Here is a 25,580-nt window from a genome sequence, read left to right as displayed (position 1 = left end):
TATATATATATATATATATAATCATCATATTTATTTAACGTCGCTTTCCATGCTAGCATGGGTTGGACGGTTCAACTGGGGTCTGTGAGGCCAGGAGGCTGCACCAGGCTCCAGTCTGATCTGGCAATGTTTCTACAGCTGGATGCCCTTCCTAACGCCAACCACTCCGAGAGTGTAGTGGGTGCTACATATATATATATACATATCATCATTATTTAACGTCCGCTTTCCATGCTAGCATGGGTTGGACGGTTCAACTGGGGTCTGTGAGGCCAGTAGGCTGCACCAGGCCCAGTTTGATCTGGCAGTGTTTCTACAGCTGGATGCCCTTCCTAACGCCAACCACTCCATGAGTGTAGTGGGTGCTTTTTATGTGCCACTGGCACAGGTGCCAGGGGAGGCTGACAAAAGCCATGGTCAGTTGGTGCTTTTTATGTGCCACTGGCACGGAAGCCAGTCAAGGCAGCGCTGGCATCAGCCACATTTGGATGGTGCTTTTTACGTACCACTGGCACAGCTATCACAACTACAATTTCCATTTGATTTATATTTTGATGTTGATGTACTTGACACAATAGGTCTATTCAAGCACAGCAGGTCATCCCACAATCCAAGGTAAGCACAGTAGACTGTACTGCAATCCAAGGTACTTTGAATGGGCTGGAGCTAGTTGTGTGAAGCTGTCGGGTCTTTGCAGTCACAACATATCTCCAGCGGTCTCGGTTTGTTGTCAATGCTTCTGTGAGGCCCAAAGTTCGAAGGTCATGCTACCTCATCCCATGCGTTTTATTATATGTAGGATATATATCACCATAGAATCCACCATCATCAGACAAAATTTGAACAGGTAAGACTTTAAGCAACAATTTTGACAGTCAACATTCGTTATACTTACTTTGCTCTTCTGGGATCGGGCAGGAAACTGGGACTTTATCTATACAGTGTATATGACAATGGTATTTACAATCTGAAAATATATTTAAACATTTCTTTTTCACTAATAAAACAACACACAAGAAAGAAAAAGACACGAAAAATTTATAAGATCATTTAATTGGCGGAGAGTCTTAAAATAAGAGAAATCTATTTAAAAAGTAAATTGATCTTACTTCTTCGTCTAACACTAATTCTGTCTACTATAAGCTCAAAGCCTTAAATTTTGGAGTGTAAAATATATATCCTCCTACTCTTCATCACCATTTAATCCGTTCATTAATACATTTCTGACCAAAATACACCCTTCATAAGTTTCAATTAAATTCTAAAATAATCATGAATTTAAACTAGTTTCATTAAACAACAGTAACTTTTTTTACTTAACATATTAATGTGATATTTTGAACATAATCAAAGAAAGATTCTTAATTCTATTGCATAGTTTTTGTCTGAGAGTGACTCTAATTACAGGTAAATCAAGGTAAACTGAGCAAAAGGTAAAAACATAAAAATTTTGTTTAAACATCACCATAGAAAATAAATCATCAGCTAATATTTAATTGGGTATGCAACAAAATTTTGATATAAGAGAATTGTGCACATCACTAGATCATCAGCTGAATTTAATGCAAAACAGAACAGGTGTACCATAAAGGTGAAATAAACTGAAATACTGGAATCCGTCATAAGTTTGACCAAGCTAAAAAAAAATCGGTCAAAAAATAATATACGGCCCTGGGTATAGTATAGAAGTGATAAATTCCAGACCACATCGTACCCTAGGCCATGCTGACTAACATTATTTTCCCTGTATAAAAACTAAATCCACAGCAGTACCCAGTATTTGCTTCACAAATTTCCCAAACTTTGATCCCACATTTCATGGGTTTTCCTGGCATATACTGTTTGTTTATATTCTGTGGCCTGAACTCTTTACATGAACACCACCCTGTACTTAACTCCATGTCCCCCTACATGGCCTTGCTATTTGCTTTTGAGCCAAATTAACTAACTAACTAACTAACTAACATATATACATATACATACATACATACATATACATACATACATACATATATATATATATATATATATATATATATATATATACGACATACATACATATATATATATATATACGACAGGCTTCTTTCAGTTTTCATCTACCAAACCCACTCACAAGGCTTTCGTCAGCCCCAGGCTATTGTAGAAGACACTTGCCCAAGGGGCCACGCAGTGGGGCTGAACCTGGAACTATGTGGTTGGTAAGCAAGCTACATACCACAGCCACTCCTGCACCTAAATGTAAAGACAGACGAAATACTGTTAAGCATTTCGCCTGCCGCGCTAATGTTTTCGCCATCTCCATATTTTCTGTAGAAAAACCTTTAAATTCGTAATCACTTCTTGATAGCATGAAACTCCTATCCATTTTCAAAGTTGAAAAAAAAAAAAATCGACGCCAATAAAAAGTAGAAAAAAATTCTCCCAAAATTCACTGAGTTCAGATATCACATGAAACAAAGTCAGAGACTATAACTCAACTATTTACAAAGTGTTATTGTTATGAATGTACTGATGAGATTTGTGCTTAAATTCACATTTGAATAACAATGGGTACTCTCGGACGGCTGCAGCCGGGTTGGTCATGCTTGACCACCTCATCCCATCGCAGTCACAACATATCTGGGATGCCAGAAGGCTGCACCAGGCTCCAGTCTAATTTGGCAGTGTTTCTACAGCTGGATGCCCTTCCTAATGACGATCACTCCAGGAGTGTAGTGGGTGCTTTATACGTGCCGCCGGCACAGGGGCCAGAGGAGGCTGGCAACGGCCATGATCAGTTGGCGGCTTTTACATGCCACTGGCACGGAAGCCAGTCAAGGCAGCACCAGCATTGGCCACGTTCAGATGGTTCTTTTTACATGTCACTGGCACAGGTATCACAACTACAATTTCCATTTGATTTATATTTTGATGTTGATGTATTTGACTCAATAGGTCTCCTCAAGCACAGCAGGCCATCCTGCGATCCAAGATACTTTGAATGGGCTGTGGCTGGGGTCACGATCGGAAATTTTCAGTCAGCTACGGCTGGGTTAGTATTGAAAGGGTTAACCAAAAGAGAAAATAAGAATGGGTTGATTTGTTCGAATAAAACTCTTTGAGACAGTGTCCCAGCATGGACACAGTCCAATGATTGTAACATGTAAAAGGTATTGCTGTCTTTGAATAAAAGACCCATTAAGGCAGTGTTCAAGCGTGGCCTGACTAATAATCAAAAATAATTGATGAAAAAAGAAAGAGAAAGCTAGACTTACTTTGGCAACAAACTCCTTGTCTCTGGATCCCGAGTAATAATGAGAAACACTGCGAGCATTTGGATAAGGAAGAGAAAGTATTAACAAGAAAATGGTGGCCTTTTGGTTGGTTAGCAGACTTCAGTGAAATGCTTTTATCTGCACTCCACACTGGATCTAAAGTAGGTTCGGAATAAACTTTAAGGGATTGGTTTTCGGAACTAGAAACACCACCGTCAAGTTCGCTTGGTAAATCGGTGTGAGATGCAGTTCGGGAGTCATTCATGGATGAAGCATCTTCACTGGATTCTTCCACTTCGCTTTCGTTTGCCGACTGGGGAAAAATAAGAGGAAAATGGAGATGGAAGAAATAGTAAATAAAAGTAATAAATAAAGAAATCTGGTTTGATGAAATAGAGACATAGTGAAAAAAATAAATTACCGTAAATCCTCGAATATAGTCCGCCGTTGAGTATAATACACAGAGCATTTTTAGGGGGCTGTACCGCTGTAAAACCTAAACCATTACGGTATATTTAATCAAAGCCATTGGATCTTTACGTTTTGACCGGAAGATTTAGAAAATAATTTTTTGTAACTAAACACTTTCAAACTTCGGACACTGGTGGAATGTGCCATATAAAACATCTTTTACTCTAAAAGAGAAAACTTTGCCCTAAACGTTAAGAGTAAAAGATGTTTTATATGACACATTCCACCAGTGTCTGAAGTTTCAAAGTGTTTAGTTACAAAAAATTCTCAATCTGCCGTTCAAAGCGAAAAGACCCAAATAACTTAACAATCAGAAGGATATGTGTAGGATATGTGTAAGAGGTTAGATCTGGTAGTTTCCATATTAAACATGTAGAAAATTTGGGCCAGTCTAAACCCAAAAGGATATATATGTGTGTATATATATGTATGTATTATATACAGAGATATATGGAGTGGTTCCAAGCTCAGTCCAACTATGAGGCACCTTGGGCAAGTGTCTTCTACTATAGCCTCGGGCTGACCAAAGCCTCGTAAGTGGATTTGATAAATGGAAACTGAAAGAAACCTGTCGTGTGTGTGTGTGTATATATATATATATAGGCGCAGGAGTGGCCAAAGGTCTCAGTCGCTAGTCATTTCCTTGGTGAGGCCTAATGTTCGAAGGTTGTGCTTCACCACCTCGTCCCAAGTCTTCCTGGTCTACTTCTTCCACAGGTTCCCTCAACCACTAGGGTGTGACACATTTTACACAGCTAAACTCATCCATTCTCTCCACATGACCATACCCGCACAGTCGTCTCTCTTGCACACCACAACTGATGTTTCTTAGGTCCAACTTTTCTCTCAAGGTACTTACACTCTGTCGAATATGCACACTCACATTACACATCCATCAGAGCATACAAGCTTCATTCCTTGCAAACTTACGCATATCCTCAACAGCCATAGTCCATGTTTCACTGCCATGTAGCATGGCTGTTCGTACATATGCACAAGTTTATGATTATTATAAAGTCGTGAACCAAGATATAACAATGTTAGTTGGATAAATATAAAAACTGTTAAGTGCCAAAGAAAATGGTTTAATGAACAAACTGAAAAAAAATTTATTAGAAATATATAACATGAATTAACCATCTCAGATTTGTGTGCCTTTATGTAACATTACCCCCAACTTGGGCTCCTGAGCAAAAACGCAAACAGCTGCATATACAGCCCAAGTGTAATGATCGCCAGCAAATTTATGGACAGGATCACAAAAAAATTTCAACAGGAGCATGAGTGGCTGTGTGGTAAGTAGCTTGCTTACAAACCACATGGTCCCGGGTTCAGACCCACTGCTTGGTACCTTAGGCGAGTCTTTTACTATAGCCACGGGTCAATCAAAATCTTGTGAGTGGATTTAGTAGACGGAAACTGAAAGAAGCCCATCGTATGATATATATGTGTGTGTGTGTGTGTGTGTGTGTGTGTGTGTGTGTATATATATATATATATATATATATATATATACATACATATATATATATATATATATATACATACATATATATATATATATATACATGTTGTTGAATGGTCATGTTGCCAGTTTAGCCAATAAAAACACACGCACTATATTTTTGGTGTTAATTTCTTTCAGCTTTATTTTTACATTAATCAATCTTATTTGGCCAGAATTCTTTCATCACATTTCTGTGACCTCATCAGTGGTCCTTTGCTTTCTTCTTTCTTATTTGTGTGTCTCTCCTTACTAATGATCAGCCAGTTTGTATTTTGTATTCCTATTGTATGTGTCTTTATTTGTGCATGCCTATATCCCTATGTGTGTCTATGTTTAGTGTGTGTGTGTGGGGGGGAAAGTGCCTGTAATATCTGTATCACCTCTTTATACATAAACATAAAGGGGACAAAGTAGGGCAAAGGGATTAAGTCGATTACATCGACCCCAGTGCATAACCGGGCTTCTTTCACTTTCCGTCTACCAAATCCACTCACATATATATGTATGTGTGTGTGTGTGTGGTGTGTATATATATATATATATATATACACACAAACACACACACACACATATATATATATATACAGTTGCGGCCAAAATGTTCAGAACGGTATTGTTTTCGTCAGAAAAGTAGGTATAAGTTTTTCTCAAAGTTGTTTTATATTCTATAATTTTCACAGACAATAAATACAATATTATTTGTTATTGTCTGAGATTTTGGTGTAATTTGTGAGGATAATAAAAAAGTTATGGATGATTTAGTGATTTAATGCAAAACCATGGCGGCCAAATGATCAGAACGGTGTGCTTTTACTCCGTGTTTTAGTATATTTAACCGGCGAACTCTAATATTTTGAATTTGTTTACGTGACGGTTCGTTTACTAAACATTAGTAAGAATATTTGCAGTGTAATTTGTTAATATAATGCCACTTACTCCGTTACCAATTCGTCAGCAGATTATTAAGCTTCAAAAGAAGGATAATTTAAGTATTGGATCTATTGCAAAGATTGTTAACAAGTCAAAAAGTGTTGTTCATGGTATTCTTAAGGTCTACGATGATTGTGGTTCGTGTGAAGCAAGAAATTTTACAGATAGGCCAAGAAAAACGACCAAGAGAGAAGATCGTGCAATGGTAAAGTTGGTTAAAAAGGACAGATTGAAAACTGCTGCTGCTGTGTTTTTCGGGAAAAGAGCATTGTACTGAAGAAAACTTTATCTCGAAAAACTGTGTCTCGTCGTTTAGTTGAACATGACCTACAAGCAAGAGCACCTGCAGTGAAGCCACTAATCAGCTCCAAAAATAAAAACTGTCGTCTTACCTTTGCAACCGAACATGTGTTGTGGTCTCAAGAAAAATGGCAAACGGTGCATTTCAGTGATGAATCTAAGTCTATGTTATTTGGCTCAGATGGGAAAAGGTACATTCGTCGAAAAGCAGGTGAAAAATTGTCACCTGAATGCCTTAAGACTAGTGTTAAATTCGGTGGAGGAAGTGTCATGGTTTGGGGGCTGATATCAGAGATGTTGTGGGCCCTTTGCTGCGATTACATGGAAAGGTAAATGCAGGAGATTATAAACATTATAAACAACTTGTAAAAGATCATGTCTTGCCTGTGCTGAGAAATTCAACTAAGCGACCACCCATATTCATGCAGGACAATGCCCCATGTCACAAGGCTAAGGTGGTCATGAACTTCCTCAAGGCTGAAAAGGTTATTGTTATGGATTGGCCTGCTCAAAGCCCAGACCTCAATCCTATTGAAAATGTGTGGAATATTCTAGGAGAACGTTTGAAAGCCAGAAATCATAAAACAACTGAGCAATTATGGAATGCCCTTCAGGAAGAACGGAATAAGATCACCCAGCAAGAAATTGAAAATTTAATTTCCCCATGCAGTCGAAAATGTCAAAGTGTGATTGAAGCTAAAGGGCTTCACACTAAATATGAAATAATTCCAGCTTTCTCTGTCACTTTTTGGTTATTTTGTTATTTTTTCAACCGTTCTGATCATTTTGGCCGCCATGGGTTTTGCAGTAAATCACTAAATCATCCATAACTTTTGTATTATCCACTCAAATTACACCAAAATCTCAGACAATTATAGAATATAAAACAACTTTAATAAAAACTTATACCTACTTTTCTGATAAAAACAATGCCGTTCTGAACATTTTGGCCGCAACTGTATATATATATAGGTGCAGGAGTAGCTGTGTGGTAAGTAACTTGCTTACCAACAACATGGTTCTGGGTTCAGTCCCACTGTGTGGAACCTTGGGCAAGTGTCTTCTACTATAGCCTCAGGCCAACCAAAGCCTTGTGAGTAGATTTGGTAGACGTAAACTGAAAGAAGCCCGGTTACACACTTGGATCGATGTAATTGACTTAATTCCTTTGTCCCCTCTATGTTTAGCCCCTTGTGGGCAATAAAGAAATAACAAACAAGATTCACTCAATTACTGGCACTGACGTAAATTCTCAACTGACTCCCTCAAGCAACACCACTGTTTGTTCTCAGATTATCTGGATTACTGGTTGTTACAGAACATCAAATTAGTGACAGAAGTTAGATAATTCAGTGCCACTATACAAAGAAAATTGATGTAGCACAACAAATGAGTGACTGGGATAAACTAGAAGAACCAAAATTCTACTCCCTAGAGAGGTGTGAATGATATGCAGAGGTATACATATGGAAGATCCTGGAAGGAACTTTGGAAGTGAACGCAACACCAGTCACCGAACTAGGCAGCACTGCATATTATTACCATTGATCGTGCCTTCTCTGTCTAGAATAAGGACCCAGTATTGTGACACCTTGGGTTTTGAGGATCCATAACTATTTGATATTCAACCAAACAACCTCAAAAATTTGTGAGGTGTAGATGTGGAGGTTTTTAGATAACGATTGGATAAATTTTTATGTGAGACACCAGCTGGAGGAGGGACAAAGAAGAGCAGGTCTGTCCAATTCACTTCATCCATCAGAAACAATACAGAAAAGAAACCTACTGACATTGAATAACAATGCTCAAGTGAACCTAAAGTTGAAACCGGTAAACAATGAAAAATAAAAGATTAATACACCAAAATTATGTATACCTGAGAGATGATGTATGTATCCTTTGTAATTTTGAAATAAATGTGGGTAATATAAGTTCAAATATTAGTTAATACGTAACAGTAATGAAAATTCCAAATGTAACTTATCAAAATTATGAAATTTTAAAATTTTAAATGTAAATTCTTTTTCTTTCTGCTTATCTGTGTCAAAATGCTCATAGATCATTTCCTTTCTGGACCATTTTAAGATATTTCATAGTTCTAAAAGATGAAGTTAAAAAGAAGAAGAACATCAATATAATATAAAACGCATTGGAGAAGTTATGAAACTTTTGCTAGGAGATGCAATTAGAATTTTTAATAAGCTGACCTGCCACCTTTTTGTTATTCCAGATGGAGGACAGCTGTAACAGCACTTTGAACACACTCTACAAATAAGCTGACCTGCCATATTTTCTTGAGAAAAAATGTATTTATAAGAACTGCTTCGATGTATCTACCGCATGCGAAGCTTCCATTTACAGACAATCTGCCTGCGATTCCATATCTCTCATGTGTCCAGAGCTTACACTGAATATAGGATGTTGAGTGCATACCTATCCTTTTGTGCAAGGCCAATCGCAGTTTTGATTCCCAGACCGGACTTTGTGTTTATCGAGTGTAAACACTTAAAGCAGCATGAGGCTCCAGCAAGGGGTGTTGGCGACCCTTGCTGTCCTCTTTCACTGCAGCTTTCTCTCACTCTTTCTTCCTCTTTCTGTTGTACCAGTATTTTCAAAGGAGCCAGCCTTGTCACTCTCTATGTCACGCTGTATCTCCCCCGAGAACTATGTTAAGAGTACGCGGTGCAGGAGTGGCTGTGTGGCAACTAGCTTGCTTACCAACCACATAGTTCTGGGTTCATTCCCACTGCGTGGCACCTTGAGCAAGTGTCTTCCACTATAGCTTCAGGCTGACCAAAGCCTTGTGAGTGGATTTCATAGACAGAAACTGAAAGAAGCCCATCCTATATATGTATATATATATAGGTGTAAGAGTGGCTGTGTGGTAAGTAGCTTGCTTACCAAACACATGGTTCTGAGTCCATTCCCACAGCATGGCACCTTGGGCAAGTGTCTTCTACTATAGCCTCGGGCTGACCAAAGCTTTGTGACTGGATTTGGTAGACGGAAACTGAAAGAAGCCTGTTGTATATGTATATATATATGATTGATTGATTGATTCTAGTTTCAGCTTATGAGCTGTGGCCATGCTGGGGCACCACCATTTGGTGTTGCTACTTGGTTTCACTTCACGAAAGCTTTCTAGCAACTGCCATTTGGTGCATGAGAGAGTTCGATGCAGCTGCCCTCATCTGCCCCTCCTGCCGTGAAGTTGGTTCATCTGGGACACCTGACAGGAAGAGATCCAGCTTCATTTAAAAGACATCTGCATCCACCCCATGCAGGTCTCTCAGGTTCTTCGGGAGGATATTGAAGAGCTGTGGGCCTCGGAAGCCCAGGCTATCACAGAATCTTGTCCTACATCTTGATGGCAAGTTTGGAGTCCTAGGCACCATGCAGTGGCGCCCAGTTCTGGCATTTGCGTAACTCTCGATGCCAAAGTTCAGGACACTTCCCTCCAGGATCTTCCAGATGTATATTATGGCATATCTTTCCCGCCTACGCTCCAGGGAATATAGTTTTAATCTCTTGAGTCTTTCCCAGTAGCTTACATTCTGCATAGAGGCTATCTTCTTCGTGTAGCTACGTTGGATCGCCTCGAGCTCTGTGATCAACTTGACACTGGATGGTGACCATAACTGAGAGCAGTAGTCAAAGTGGCTTAGGACAAGCGTCCTCCAGAGGACCATCATGGTTTCTTGTTCTCTTGTTCTAAAGGTTCTGAGGATCCATCCGGCCAGTCGTCTACATTTCATTGCCAATTTAGCAACATGTACAGGAAAGGTCGCGTCATCACTCATGTAAATACCTAGGTCACGCACTGATTGTGCCTCTGGGATTGCTATTCCTCCGGGTCCAGTGTATTCATTGGGTATTGCATTTAGTTTTGCATGCTGATAGTATAGAGCTTGAAACTTTTCAGCATTGAACTGCATGCTATTCTTTTCAGCCCACTTGTATATTTTGTCTAGCTCACATTGCAGGTGTTTAGTGTCCTCAGGGTTCTGTATTGCCTGTGAAACTTTTGTATCATCTGCATAACTTGTGATCGTGGCTCTCTGCGTGGCTGAGGGCATCTCTGAGAGGGCCATTATGAACAGTAGTGGTCCCAGAACAGTGCCCATTGGCCACTACCACCTGACTTCTATCTTTCAGAAAGTCATGAAGCCATTCTCCCAGTTTTCCAACTATGTTGAGATCACGCAGTTTGTGACATATCATTCCATGATCGACTTTATCAAAGGCCTTTGCAAAGTCGAGATATATCACTTCCACATTTGAGTGGTTGAGCATCCGTTTCAGCACCCAGTCATAGTGTTGTAGGAGCTGAGTTAAACAGCTTCTCCCTGGTCGGAAACCATGTTGGGTGTCAGGCAGCAAGTCATTTTCTTCAAGGAAGGTGATTAGTTTCCTTCTGACTATTCGTTCCATGACCTTGCTGATGCGTGAGGTCAGAGAGATAGGTCTATAGTTCTTGGCTTCCGCTCTGCTACCTCCTTTATGAATGGGGCATATTTTACCTTCCTTCAGTTTTCTTGGGAGTTTGCCAGCTGCAAGGAAGCTCTGAAAGAGGAACTGCAGTGGTCTTGCTAGGACTCTCTTACATGCTTTTAGGAGGATTGCCGGGAATCCATCGGGGCCAGTAGCTGAGTCTGTTTTCATTTCATCTATAGCCTTGATTACATCGTCTTCCTTATATCGATGTAATCTATCGTCGCCGCCTCTGATTTTATATCTGCAGTGGTAAAAAAGTCAGTTGGATTGGTGATTTGGAGATGCCCAAGGGGTGGAGTGAAAACACTCTTGAATTGCTCATTCAGTATTTCACTTACCCTCATTGGTTTTCCTGTAGTGTGCCATCCTTTTCGAGGAGTGGCCCTATTCTACAGTGCACCGTAGCTGTTTCTTTGGCATACCTGTAGAAAGCTCTGGGGTTAGATTTTATGTTGTCTATAGCCCAGGCTTCTTTGTCTGCTCTTTCCTTTTCATGGGAGAGTTGCAGACATTTTTATATATATATATATATATATATATATATGCAGTGCCAACGACTAAATATTTAATAAGCTAACCTGCCATCTTTTCTTTTCCTACACTAAGAGACAGGTGCACCAACACCTTGTCCCGCTTTTGTTAGCAGAGGCAATTATAATGCTAATATTGGGTTGGCAACTAAGTTCCCGCCGTTTTTTTGAAATTTAAGTTTTTTAAAAGGTTTAATAAAAAATAAGAATTCATCAATAATGTATTCACCCTTGTTGTTTACAACTTCTTCCCGGCGTTCAACAAGATTTTCTATACCTCGTTGGTAGAAATCAAGGGCCCACAGCTTTTTAATATTCTCCCAAAGAGTCTGAGGAACTTGCACAAAGTAGATTTAGGGGTTTTTAAATCAAAGCTGAACATCTTCCTGTCGAGAGTCCCAGATGAACCTACCTCACGGCAAGAGGTGCAAATGAGGGTAGCTATATCAGACTCCATTCTTCACCAAGTGCCACATATTAGAGGAGGCTCTTAGGAATAATAGTGTAGCACAAAACAGCAGTGCATCAGCATGGTCACAGCTCTGAGCTGAAACAAAATATATATATATACATATCCACCAGACTGACTCCTTTGCAGGTGGCACATAAAAGACACCATTTGAGCATCGCCATTCCCAGTACCCCCTGACTGGCCCTCGTCCTGGTGGTGTGTAAATTCACCAACTATACTATAGGAGTGGTTGGTGTTAGGAATGGCATCTAGCTGTAGAAACTCTGCCAGATCAGAGTGGACCTACTGCAGCCATCTGGTTCACCAGTCCCCAGTCAAACCGTCCAACCCATTTTAGCATGAAAATTAGACATTAAATGATGATGATAATGATATATATGATCTTCCCTCCTTGGATGACAACGAGGAGCCCTAGTTTTCGAAAGAACTCCGGAAAGTACGAATATTTTAAACTTACTTCAAACTGTACTGAATAGAACATCTGTGGTGGGTGTTCTTGAAAGTTTGTAACTGAAAACAGAAGGAAATATATTCAACAATTAATATTTTGCATTTAAGACAAGAATAAGTAAGGCAAGGACCGCTTTTCACCTGTTAAAAAAAGTATGGAGTGCAAGTGTAATTTCAATCAAGAACAAAATAGGAATACTTAAAATTAGATGGCCCCAAAACATAAGCAATATGGAGCGATGGCAAAGAACAAATCAAGTTTCGATTAGGGAGCAAATATTTAAGAAAAAGTGGAAGTGGATTGGTAGCACAATTAGAAAAGATACACCAAATGTAGTGAAAAGTGCTTTAAAGTGGAAACCGGTTGGATATAGAAGGAGAGTTAGGCCTAAGAACTCGTGGCAGAGATCAACACAAAAGGAACTAGAGAAAAGGGGACATTCATGGCAGAGTATAAGTACAGAATCGAAAAATTATGTGACATGGAATTCAACTATAAGTGGCCTATATTCCATGTTGGAGGGTTAAAGGCGGGAAAAAAAAAAATTTTTTTTAAAATTTATCGACCCCGAAAGGATGAAAGGCAAAGTAGACCTTGGCAGAATTTGAACTCAGAACGTAACGGCAGACGAAATACTACTAAGCATTTCACCACAAGGGGCTAAACATAGAGTGGACAAACAAGGACAGACAAAGGGATTAAGTCAATTACATCGACCTCAGTGCATAACTGGTACTTATTTAATCGACCCTGAAAAGAAGAAAGGCAAAGTCGACCTCGACGGAAATTGAACTCAGCACGCCAGGCAAAATGCTTAGCAGTATTTCGTCTGCTATTACATTCTGAGTTCAAATTCTGCCAAGGTCAACTTTGTTATTGGTGAGCTGGGCGACAAGACAAAGAGAAAATGAGGGCAAAAAAAAAATGATGATATACCAGGGCATACTCTAAAAGCACAAAGATATGAATGTACATACAATGATAACTACCCGGGGTACATAAATAGAAAAGACATGAAATTGAAGGGGTAGAGGGTTGTTGTGCCGGGTGAAATACCAGTACCGTAAATCCTCAAGTACAATCCGCATATTTTCTCCAAAATTTAAAGGTCAAAATCCCTAATACGTACTATATATGAGGTTAAAAATGAAAAATATTTTCTAAGCAAAGTCAGAGTCTTTGTTTGCTGTCCAGCAATGTTTATTCAGATGCATTTTGTGATGTCGGGCGTGAAAATACCTTAAGCTAAGCCTGAAAGCAATGAAGTCATAAAAGAATCATCCATAACTTGCAGTAAGCAACATTTATTAAAATAAAAATATTCAGAAAACAGAATAATATGTAACAAAAACAATTTGCAAACATATTTACATTCCCATATAACAGTTAAGAACATCACCATTATTGTGCTTAATAGTTTAGTGCTAAATAGTACCTCCTGCTGTTTGTATTGGCAGGTTGCATCATTACCATGGCAAACGATACTTAATTAAATACCAGTATTAAAAGTTTGAACTACTGTGGGTCTTTACTAGGGTTTTGTTTATAAGCAGGACTTAAACCTGTACATTGATCTCCAATAAAACATTTTATACATTACATGCCCATAAAATGCCTCATAGATCTTATTCAGCTATGTTTAAACTTGAAGTTATATCACATGTTGAAGAGCATGGTAATAGGGCTGCCGGAAGAAAATTTGATGTTGAGGAAAATGTCAGGTTATGGAGAAGAAATAGAGATGAAATTAAACAGATACCAAAGATAAATAAGGCAATAATAAAGGACGTTACCGTATACATTTTTACAAACCAAGGACGTTATATAGACCTCTTTGATTCAAGTTAGAGAAGGGGTGCGTATTATACACAAGGTTTAGGTTTTTCAGAAGTACAGCCCCTAAAAATCCCCTGCATATTATACTCAAGGGCAGACTATATTCGAGGATTTATGGTATATGGTGATGAGTGGACAAGATAGTAATCATACAATTAATATGGGAGGAGAGGATCAAGCTGCAGGAGCGGGGAGGGAAAAATATATATCTACATATATAAATATATAGATACAGATATAAAATACGTACTTTTGGACTCAGGTTTTTCTCCAGTTAAAAGCCTGTAATCTTTCATCTGTTTTAATTCTTCTCTTAATTTCCGAAGTTCAGTTTCATATTCCTGAAGTTTGCTAGATGAATAACAAAAGAGAAATTTAATATATACACACACATTTGTAACGAAATAGTAATACAGTTTTTTATATTTAAGAAATGAGGAAGAGTTCTCATTCCTAAGGTATTTTTCGATGTTATTATTATTATTATTAATATTAATATTATTATCATCATATTATTCAGTTCTTTATTTAAGAAAGATGAGGAATTATGTTAACTCAGCTGTAGAATATCACTGGTGCTAAGCTCTAGTTTGGCCCCTTTGCCTTTCCCTTGGATAACATTGGTGGCATGGAGTGGGCGACTGCTGGCCTTCCATAAACAACCTTGCCCGGACTTGTGCCCCTGGGAGGGTAACTTTCTAGGTGCAATCCCATGGTCAGTTAGGGATTGCATGGAGGGTGTTTATATGACTGGAGGCTTTATGCATCGGTGTTATTATTGCTTTGGTATTTTTTGAGAGATATCTTATGGTAGTAGAATAATATTTAACTGCTATTTCTAAATTTCATTGTGTGGTGAAGCAATTTTGCTAAACCCTAATTATAATTATGCTTATAATTATAAAAAATTTTGTATAAGTTTAACGATAATGGTTCTTTTAACATACTGACCTAATTGGTAAAATTAGTAATTATAAATTGATTAATTAATTTTACCCTTTATTATTATTGATAATATTATTCTTTCCCTGATAGTAAACTGCAGTTTCTGCGGAATTACTCTTAACACACGTGGTTTCAATGGCGTATGTGTTCCCCATCTGGATGGGACGCCAGTCTATCGCGGCGTTACTAATTTTTTACCAGCTGAGTGGACTGGAGCAACGTGAAATGAAGTGTTTTGCTCAAGAACACAGCACGTCATCTGGTCCAGGAATCGAAACCACAATCTTACTTGTCTATATGAATTCGGAACTATTGGTTTTTGGATATTAGACTATTCAATGGTGCTTGACCGAATGAATATCTTGTGAGTGGATTTGGTAGTCGGAAACTGAAAGAAGCCCGTCGTATGTGTGTGTGTGTGTGTGTGTGTGTTTGTGTCCCCCAACATCGCTTGACAACTGATGCAGGTGTGTTCACGTCCCCGTAACTTAGCGGTTTTGGCAAAAGAGACCGATAGAATAAGACCTGGGATTGATTTGTTTGACTAAAGGCGGTGCTCCAGCATGGCTGCAGTCAAATGATTGAAACAAGTAATAGAATAAAACAATAGTTTATCAAAGCTGGGTGGATTCCTTATATTTTTCTCTTTGCCTGCATGAGTTGTAGGATATTGGTGTCTGGGAGATATCTTATGGTAGCAGAATAGTATTTAACTGCTATTTCTAAATTTTGGTATGTGGTGAAGCAAATTTTGCTGAACCCTAATTATAAAAATGTTTGTAATTTTATATATATATATAATAAATAAATAATTGCACCCTTTTAAAGCCTAGACAGGCTCATGGGCCCAGTTTCAATGGCGTATGTGTTCCCCATCTGGTCGGGACGCCAGTCCATCGCAGCGCTACTCATTTTTGCCAGCTGAGTGGACTGGACAACGTGAAATGAAGTGTTTTGCTTAAGAACACAACGTGTCATCTGGTCCAGGAATCGAAACCACAATCTTACGATCATGATGCTAACACCCTAACCACTAAACTACGTGCCTCCACGTGTGTGTGTGTGTGTGTGTGTGTGTGTGCGTGCGTGCGTGCGTGCGCATGCGTGCGTGCGCATGCGTGCGTGTACACATTAGATAGAATGAGATAACAAATTGAAAGTTGTGATGAGTTTTCAGGACATTTATAATGAAATAGCTTTACAGCTGTTTCTGGAATATTATGAATGTCCCTTCATCAGAGATGGTGTGAGAAAATGAGTTTGAATTATTGTGGAATAGAGGGAAATAATAGAATGAAAGTAGAAATAAGATGTATAAAGATACTGTAGTGCCTTTATTTGAGAAAAATGATGTATAGAAGTGGTAAAAAAAGTTTTTTGTATATGGTGTATAAGTTCCAATGGTAGTTCATATTTAGTCATTTCAAAGAATGGTGAGATGTGGATTGTGTGGAGGGTGCTTATATGATTGGAGGTGTTATGTGTTGGTGTAATTACCTCTTTGAGATTTTTGATTGTTGTGCAAGAAAGCTTTCCATTACATCTGATACCCTCGGTTCCTCGCAAATACAAGCACTTATTTCAGGTAAAGCTTTAATAATGAATAAACAATCCCTTGGCATTTCTCTTATGGACACATCTATTCCTTCACAAAAGACTTAGTGGTATTTCGTCTGCCGTTACGTTCTGAGATCAAATTCCGCTGAGGTCGACTTTGCTTTTCATCCTTTCAGGGGTCAATTAAATAAGTACCACTTACGCATTGAGGTCGATATAATAGACTCAATCCCTTTGTCTGTCCTTGTTTGTCCCCTCTGTTTGTAGCCCTTTGTGGGCAATAAAGAAATAAGAAACGTTAATACACGGAGCGAAATGCTTAGCGGTAGTTCGTCTGCCGCTACGTTTTGAGTTCAAATTCCACCAAGGTCGACTTTTCCTTTCATCCTTTCGGGGGTCTATAAATTAAGTACCAGTTATGCACTGGGGCTGATGTAATCAACTTAATCCATTTGTCTGTCCTTGTTTGTCCCCTCTGTGTGTAGTAAAGAAACAAGAGTGCAGCTGGGAGCGACGTGGTGTGAGTAGTGTTTGTGAAAGGAAATGCGCTGGATAGAAGAGAAACGAAATGCAGGACGAAGGCCCTTTGAAAAAGAAAGAACAGTGATACATACTTTTCCGTTGCCACTTGATTTGCCTTTGATTTCGTTAATTCTTCACTAATTTGCTGCTTTGCTTGAATCTCATTTTGTAAACTCGACTGCAGATTCAAAATCTCCATCTTGTCAAGTCGTTGAGATCTTCTGTTGCGCCAACGATTCCGGCCCTGGAAACAAATATATTTAAAATCATCTTTACTTATGCAATATATATAAACATTTTCTCAATAATATTTGAACGAACAAGGTGCATGCCAGAAGTCTAGAGACTGTTATAATTGTAATTTTCGTATATAATTACTATATATCAAATAAGATGACCTACCACTTTTTGTTAGAGATGACTGTAACAACACTTTGAACACACACTGTTACTAATAAATAAGCTGACCTGCCACTTTTTGTTATTCCAGCCTGAAGAAGGCAGCTGTAATAGCTCTATGAACACACCTTACTAAACACTGCTTGTCACAGCTAACTAGTTTGCATATGAGACTTGAAATCTATGAACAAGATGGCTGTAACAAAACTTTGAACACACCCAATAACTAAGGAAAGACTTCTGTCTGTCACCCCCACCCCTATTTTCTCCCAAATGTGTTTATTTTTAGAATTTATTTTTGCCAAAAATCCCCATTTTCAGATACGGAGGTTCCAGAAAATTGCCAAAAATCAGCATTGTGAAAATTTCCCCACCAACTTCTTCAATTTTAACCTTTTCCCCCAAAACTAACTCTAAAACCCTAACCCTAATCTTAACCCTAAAACCATAACCATAACCCTAAAACCCTATCCTTAACCCTAACCCTAAAACCTTAACAGTAAGTACAGAAGTGTTTTGAAATTTTTGTCCAAATCATAATGTCTGTATTTTTCCACATTTTGAGAAAAAAAATTCTGAAAAAAGTTTAAAATGAAGGAAATAGGGGTGGGGGTGGTAATTTAGAAATGTTGATTTTTGCCAATTTTCTTTTGCAGATTCATTTTCTCTGTAGCCAAAAATGGGGTTTTTTGTCAAAAAACAAAAAAATTTTTTAAAAGGGTGGGTTGGGGGCGAAGTCACGCTGACCTTCCACTTTTTGTTATTCCAGACTGAAAGAGATGGCTGTAACAACATTCTAAATAAACTGTCTCATTTTTTAAAAATTTTCCTTCCATTTAAAAGCAATACATCTTAGAAAAAAGAAGAACGTTAAGTTGTATGTATTTTTTCAATGTCCGAGTAAACTCGTTTAAATCCAAATGAGTAAAAGTACATTTTAATTTTTATAATAAAAAAAAAAACCTATTTTTTGTAATTAACACGGTGTGTATAATTAAAAAAGAAAAGAAATAAATATGCTCTGAAATGAAACGCCATGTCAAAATAATTGATCCATTAAGGGGTTAACCCATTACTTTCTGGACAAACTATAGAAATTATTGTGTAACTTACAGAATCCTCGCCCATCACTTTCAAATTCTCTAACTCCTCGGTCATCTTGGTAGCCAAAGCCTGTAAATATCCACGAGCGTCCTTTTCTTCACTAACCCTATGTTGTAGAAAAATAATAAAAGATCAAGATGTTAAACATCATTTCTATTTAATTAAAAATGGAGAATAATGTTAGCGCAACTGAAATTTATAGCAGAGGTATTTGAATAAATTTCAAGCAATTTTAAATGTTTTACTCATTTCAATTGTGGCCATGCTGGGGCACCCACCTTGGAAGTTTTTAATCAAAGACAAGACCACTTATCTTTTTCGCTTTTGCTTGTTGAAATCATATGACTGTGGCCATGCTGGATTACTGCAGCAATCTTTTCCCTTTGAACGGCAGATGGAGAAATTAATATTTTGCAACTAAGTGCTTTGAAACTTTGGACACTGGTAGAATGTGTCATATAAAACATCCTTTACTCTTAAAGTTTTTGACAAAGTTTTGTCTTTTAGAAGTTATTTCATGTTAAAGTTGTTATATTTCAGTAATTTGAACCAATCAATGACGTGTATTCAGCTGAATAAAATTACTGCCGTTGTTTGTCAACAACTTCCGGAGATGCATTTTTATTACTGACATCGTTTGTGCGTTTGTACTGGTTTTAGCTTTAAGTTTTTAGGGTTAGAGTTTTAGGGCTAGAGTTAGGGTTTTAGGGCCAGGGTTAGGTTTATGGGTTTAGATTTAGGGTTAGGGTTTGAGTTAGGGTTAGAATTACAGAAAAAAAATTAAAAAAAAGAAGACATTGGAGGGGTAGGGGTGGCAAAAAAGTCTTTCCGAAAATAGCTGAAAAATAGGAAAAAAAAAACTAAAAGCAGTAGAAATGCACAAACGATTATGGTGGTGCCATGAAGTAAACATGCTTCAGATACACTCGTTTATTCATACAAACGTAACATATGTGAAGTATGTCATAAATAACAGTGACAAACGAAATATACAGTGCCAGAAGTTGTTGACAAAGAACAGCAGTAATTTTAGTCAGCTGAATACACGTCATTCATTGGTTGAAATTACCAAAATACGACAACTTCAACATGAAATAACTTCTACCTATACCCCGGATTCCTTCCACTATTTGGGAGTGGCACTTCTTCACACATCTCACCTCATCCATCAGTAGTATATGACCATACCAGCGCAAACGTCTCTCTTGCATGCCACATCCAATATATACATATATACGACGTGCTTTTACGTGCCACCGACATAAGGGCCAGTCAGGCGGTACTGGCAACAGCCACATTCAAATGGTGCTTTTTTTGTGCCACCTGCACAGGAGCCAGTCCAGCAGCACTGGTAACGACCTCGCTCGAATGTTTTTTCACGTGCCACCGGCACAAGTGCCAGTAAGGTGACGTAGGTAATGATCGAGCTTGAATAGTGTTTCTTTTACATGCCATCGGCACGGAAGCCAGCTTGTTGCTCTGGCAACGATCTCGCTCGTATAGTACTCTTAGCACTCCACAAGCACGGATGCCAGTCATTAAATTTGATTTCAATTTCACTTGCTTCAACAGGTCTTCGCAAGCAGAGTTTAGTGTCCAATGAAGGAAAAGTATACGTAAGTGGGCTGGTTACACCCCTGGATTAGGCCAAGGGTTATGGTCTCATTTGGCTTGCAGGGTCTTCTCAAGCACAGCATATTTTCAAAGGTCTCCGTCACTAGTCATTTCCTTGGTGAGGCCTAATGTTCGAAGGTCATGCTTCACCACTTCATCCCCAGTCTTCCTGGGTCTACCTCTTCGAATTTGATTTCAATTTCAGTTGCCTCAACAGGTCTTCACAAGCAGAGTTTAGTGTCCAATGAAGGAAAGGTACACATAAGTGGACTGGTTACACCCCTGGCATAGGCCACAAGGTTAGATATGTTCATAAATTTAAAACACAAAACCAGTTAAGAAAGACAATTACTCACCATTTAATGATTTCAGATATCTGGGCTTCCCATTGTGCTACGGATTCCCTCTTGTCGTACATATCATTAAATTCTTGTTCCAGCTGTGATTTTTCTTTCATTAGGAAAGCAAATAATTTTTGTTGCTGAAAAAATAATTAAAAATTGCTTTTAGCATTCAAAACAATATCACAAAGGAACAGATTTCAAAGGGTCTTAATTATTATCTCCTGCCTCCTGTGTTTTACTCATTAGACTTTGATCATGCTAGGGTACTTAACTGCTATGGCGATATAAACACACCAGCACCAGTTGTCAAACCAGTGAAGGACGAACACAAACGTGTACACACACAACAGTCTGCTTTCAGTTTCTTATTTCTTTATTGCCCACAAGGGGCTAAACATAGAGGGGACAAACAAGGACAGACAAAAGGATTTAGTCGATTACACTGACTCCAGCGCATAACTGGTACTTAATTTATCGACCCCGAAAGGATGAAAGGCAAAGTCGACCTCAATGGAATTTGAACCCAGAACGTAATGGCAGATGACACACCACTAAGTATTCGGTGTGCTAACATTTCTTATTTCTTTATTGCTCACAAGGGCTAAATAAGGACAGACAAAGGGATTAAGTTGATTATATCGACCCCAGTGCATAACTGGTACTTAATTTATTGACCCCGAAAGGATGAAAGGCAAAGTCGACCTGGGCAGAATTTCTGCCAGCTTGCCACTGCCCTTCAGTGTCTGTCTACCAAACACACAGACATGTTGTTGGTCAACCCAAGTGCTATAACAGAAGACCCTTACCCAAGGTGGCACACAATGGGGCTGAACCCAGAACTATATGGTTGGGAAGCTAGTTCCATATCACACACCACTGATTTGACAAAGGTGGCAGTGAATTCTTAGGCCAGGTCAAATATAGGGGCATGAACCATTTGTCAGTATTTACTCAGCTCATTTTAGGGAGCCACCAAGCAGTGTCGCAATGAGAGAGAGAGACAGGCTTAATCAGAGATCTGACGACAAAAACCTCTGTTGGGGAATCCTCCAAGCAGTGTCTTGATAATCTAACTGATAGTAACCTGTAATCTGCAAAGAGTCCTGGTACCATATGAAGCTGCTCCTCGGGGCACCAGACTTCGTCTCTTCGTTTGTTTTAGTCATTTGACTGCTGCCATGCTGGAGCACCGCCTTTAGTCGAGCAAATCGACCAGCTACTGTTCGGATGGTGCTTTTTATGTGCCACTGGCACAGGTATCCCAACTACAATTTCCATTTCATTTTTATTTGATGTTGACATACTTGACTCAATAGGTCTCAAGCACAGCAGGTCACCCTACGATCCAAGGTAAGCACACCAGGCCGTCCTGCGATCCAAGGTACTTTGGATGGGCTGGGGCTGCTATGTGAAGCTGGTGCAGGAAACAGCCATGAACTCATGTTATTTGTTGAGTCTTTGCAGTCACAGCGTATCTCCAGAAGTCTCGGTCTTTTGTCATTGCCTAATAAGACATGTGAAACCTCCAGTGACAGGAGGGTGGCTTCAGGCAGTGTACCACAATGGCCCCTACTTTATATGCTAGGCTGCTTTAGTGTTAATTGTACCTGTGAACCTTCAAGTGACAGGAGGGTGGCTTCAGATAGTGTAACATGATGGCCCCTACTTTAAATACTAGGCTGCTTCAGTGTTAATTGTACCTGTGAACATAATTTTACCTCGTGAAGGTGCATGGCTCAGTGGTTAGAGCGTCGAGCTTACGATTGTGAGGTTGTGAGTTCGAATCCCGGACTGGGTTGTGTGTTGTGTTCTTGAGCAAGACACTATTTCACATTGCTCCAGTTCGGCCCCTTTGCCTTTCCCTTGGATAACACTGGTGGCATGAAGAGGGGACGCCAGTATACATGGGCGACTGCTGGTCTTCCATAAACAACCTTGCCCAGAGTTGTGCCTGGGAGGGTAACTTTAGAAGTGCTATCCCATAGTCAGTCATGACCAAAGGGAGTCTCAGCGAACCCTCCACACACTATCTTCCCAATTAACCTTCCTTTGATATTGCTGCACCTCTTGTGTGTCCATAACTTACACTGGGTACATCTTATGAAATTTCTACCTAGACTGTTTCTACAGATCAATCAGAGCCATCTACCTGAAGGGATTTGTGATTTGTCTGCTTTCCTACTTACAAAGACTTTGGTTTATCTTTAAGGCCCTTCAATTTTATGTTAACTTTAAGGCCCTTTCATTTTAGACAGTGCTTCCATACCTGGAAGCTGGATTTCAGGTTAACTTTAAGGCCCTTCAATTTAAGACCTTGCTTCCATACCTGGAACTTCCTCTCTGGTTCTGGTCGTGATTCAGCTAAAAGAGCAAGGCCATAAGCATAACTCATTCCAGGATGGAAAACAGAATCTAAATAATAATGATGATATTTATACTGACAACAGATATCAAAACAATCTTTAGAACTTACATTTTTTTGCTCAGCTTTGTAGTGTTCAATTTCTTCAGCAGTCTCAGCAAATTTCTCCTTTAGTTGACGTTCCCATTCTTGGTTCCGCAAAGCCTGTTCAGATTTCAGATTTGTGATAGCTTCTTCGTGTTCGACGTCTTTTTTCTCAAGTTCAGCTTTCAGCCTACCATTGTAAGAAGAAATTATTGTATTGAGTGGAAAGTTACGCTGTGTTTTACTAACTTACAGTAAATCTTCGAGTATAGTCTGCCCTTCAGTATAATATGCAGGGGATTTTTAGGAGGCTGTACCATTGAAAAACCTAAACCTTGTGTATAATACGCACCCCTTCTCTAACTTGAGTTGTGCGTAAACACTTCCGCACATGCGTGATACAATAATGGTGATGTTCTTAACTGTTATATGGGAATGTAAATATGTTCGCAAATTGTTTTTGTTACATATTATTCTGTGTTCTTAATACTTTTATTTAATAAATGTTGCTTACTGCAAGTTATGGATGATTCTTTTATGATTTCATTGCTTTCAGGCTTAGCTTAAGGTATTTTCACGCCCGACATCACAAAATGCATCTGAATAAACATTGCTGGACAGCAAATAGAAACTTGGACATTGCTTAGAAAATATTTTCCATTTTTACCTCGTATATAGTACGTACTAGGGATTTTGACCTTTAAATTTTGGGAAGAAAATGCGGATTATACTCAAGGATTTAAGGTAATTCATCGAGTTACCACAAAAGCAGCCGAGCATTTAAAGTAAGCGACCCTGTCAGTTCTTTGATCCCACACATGTATGACAAAGTGAAGAACCCCTCCAGTGAAGCTCCACTTCTTGTTGGTTCACAAAGTGTCACAAGCATAAGCAGTGAGCCATCAACCACAATAGCCCAAGGGAAATATTTTTCAGCAGTCCTTAATGCGCATAAGCAGTGGTTAAGTAAGAGCCAGTTACCAAGCAATTTGAACACAAAGGGATGCTCTGCATCTGGTGGATTTATGACAGGATGCTTCACCAGGAATCCTTTCTGGATGGTCAAACCATCAATGTCCACCTCTACCCCGAACAGCTGGAGCAGATGTATGTTATTGTGGGGCAGAAATACTTAACATTGGTTAACAAAAACTGATGGCTTACTTCCTGTGATCACAATACTTCATCGACCAAGAGTGAATTAGTTCTTCCCTCAAAGGACCAGGACTGGCTTAGGGTTAGGTCCGTGCTGGTGGCATGTAAAAGGCACCAACCAATTATGGCCCTTGCCAGCCATTTCCGGCCCCAGTGGCGGTGGCATGTAAAAAACACCAACTGATCGTGGTCGTTGCCAGCCTCCTCTGGCCCCTGTACCAGTGACACAAAAAAAGCACCAACCGATCGTGGCCGATGCCAGCACCGCCTTGGCTGGTTTCCGTGCCGGTGGCACATAAAAAGCACCGTCCAATCATGGCTGTTGCCAGCCTCCTCTGGTCCCTGTGCTGGTGGCACGTAAAAAGCACCCACTACACTCATGGAGTGATTGGCGTTAGGAAGGGCATCCAGCTAGTGTTAAGAACATAAATTGTGACTAAGATATGGTGGAAGATTTTAATTCAAAACTTATGAAAACAAAACATTTGTGCTCAGAGACAGAAGCAGTTTCAGGTGGGTACTGTAATTATCTTAAGTACAGTACATAAGATGCTCTGTGTTTCTTGCCGATGCCAGCACAGTGGCACGTAAAAAGCACCAACCAATTGTGGTCGTTGCCAGCCTCCTCTGGCCTTTGTGCCGCTACACTCACAGAGTGGAGTGGTTGGCGTTAGGAAGGGCATCCAGCTGTAGAAACACAGCCAGATCAGACTGGAGCCTGGTGCAGCTGCCTGGCTAGCCAGACACCGGTCAAACCGGCCAATCCATGCTAGCATGGAAAACAGACATTAAACGATGATATATATATATATATATATATAAATTGATGTGTGTATTTTCCTTGTTACAATTACTCAACATTTAGGGATAGGAATAAACATAACAGTACAGGTCTCAGTAAATTAATTTGGGATCTAAAAGACCACAATAAACAATTTCATTTAGAATGGTTGATTCTTTCAATCTCGATACCTTATGACAAAGGCAAGGAATTCTATCTTCTCTGTAATTCTGAACTATTTTTCATTATTTTCTCTAAAAATCCCCTAGTAAACATGGTTATAGAGCATGCATACCGATGTAAACATGGCAAAAACACACATTTAGTTCATATAATAATCTCTATCATTATAGACAATTTAAACATTTTCTTTTTATATTTACATTCACTAAAAAATATCCCTCCTCTTTCTATAGGCTACTTCTGACATTTTATCATATAACGTTTTTCAAACAATATTAATAG

General features: G+C 39.1%; 1 protein-coding gene across 1 annotated transcript in view; it reads right to left on the bottom strand.

Moving 5' to 3' along the window:
- Positions 1 to 25,580, bottom strand: part of LOC115222690 (serine/threonine-protein kinase MRCK alpha-like) — a gene marked incomplete at its 5' end in the record, with an annotated part of 131,121 nt that overhangs the window by 76,363 nt on the left and 29,178 nt on the right. Inside the window, 8 exon segments of the mRNA XM_029793011.2 lie at positions 896 to 967; positions 3,258 to 3,570; positions 12,419 to 12,471; positions 14,499 to 14,599; positions 17,365 to 17,516; positions 18,785 to 18,881; positions 20,746 to 20,870; positions 23,207 to 23,369. Of these exon segments, the coding sequence (XP_029648871.2) occupies positions 896 to 967; positions 3,258 to 3,570; positions 12,419 to 12,471; positions 14,499 to 14,599; positions 17,365 to 17,516; positions 18,785 to 18,881; positions 20,746 to 20,870; positions 23,207 to 23,369 (1,076 nt within the window).

This window comes from Octopus sinensis, linkage group LG20 (genome assembly GCF_006345805.1).
Source record: "Octopus sinensis linkage group LG20, ASM634580v1, whole genome shotgun sequence".
Taxonomy (NCBI): Eukaryota; Metazoa; Mollusca; class Cephalopoda; order Octopoda; family Octopodidae; genus Octopus; species Octopus sinensis.
The sequence above is the reverse complement of the archived record's forward strand: the minus strand, read 5'-3'. Positions and strand labels throughout refer to the sequence as shown.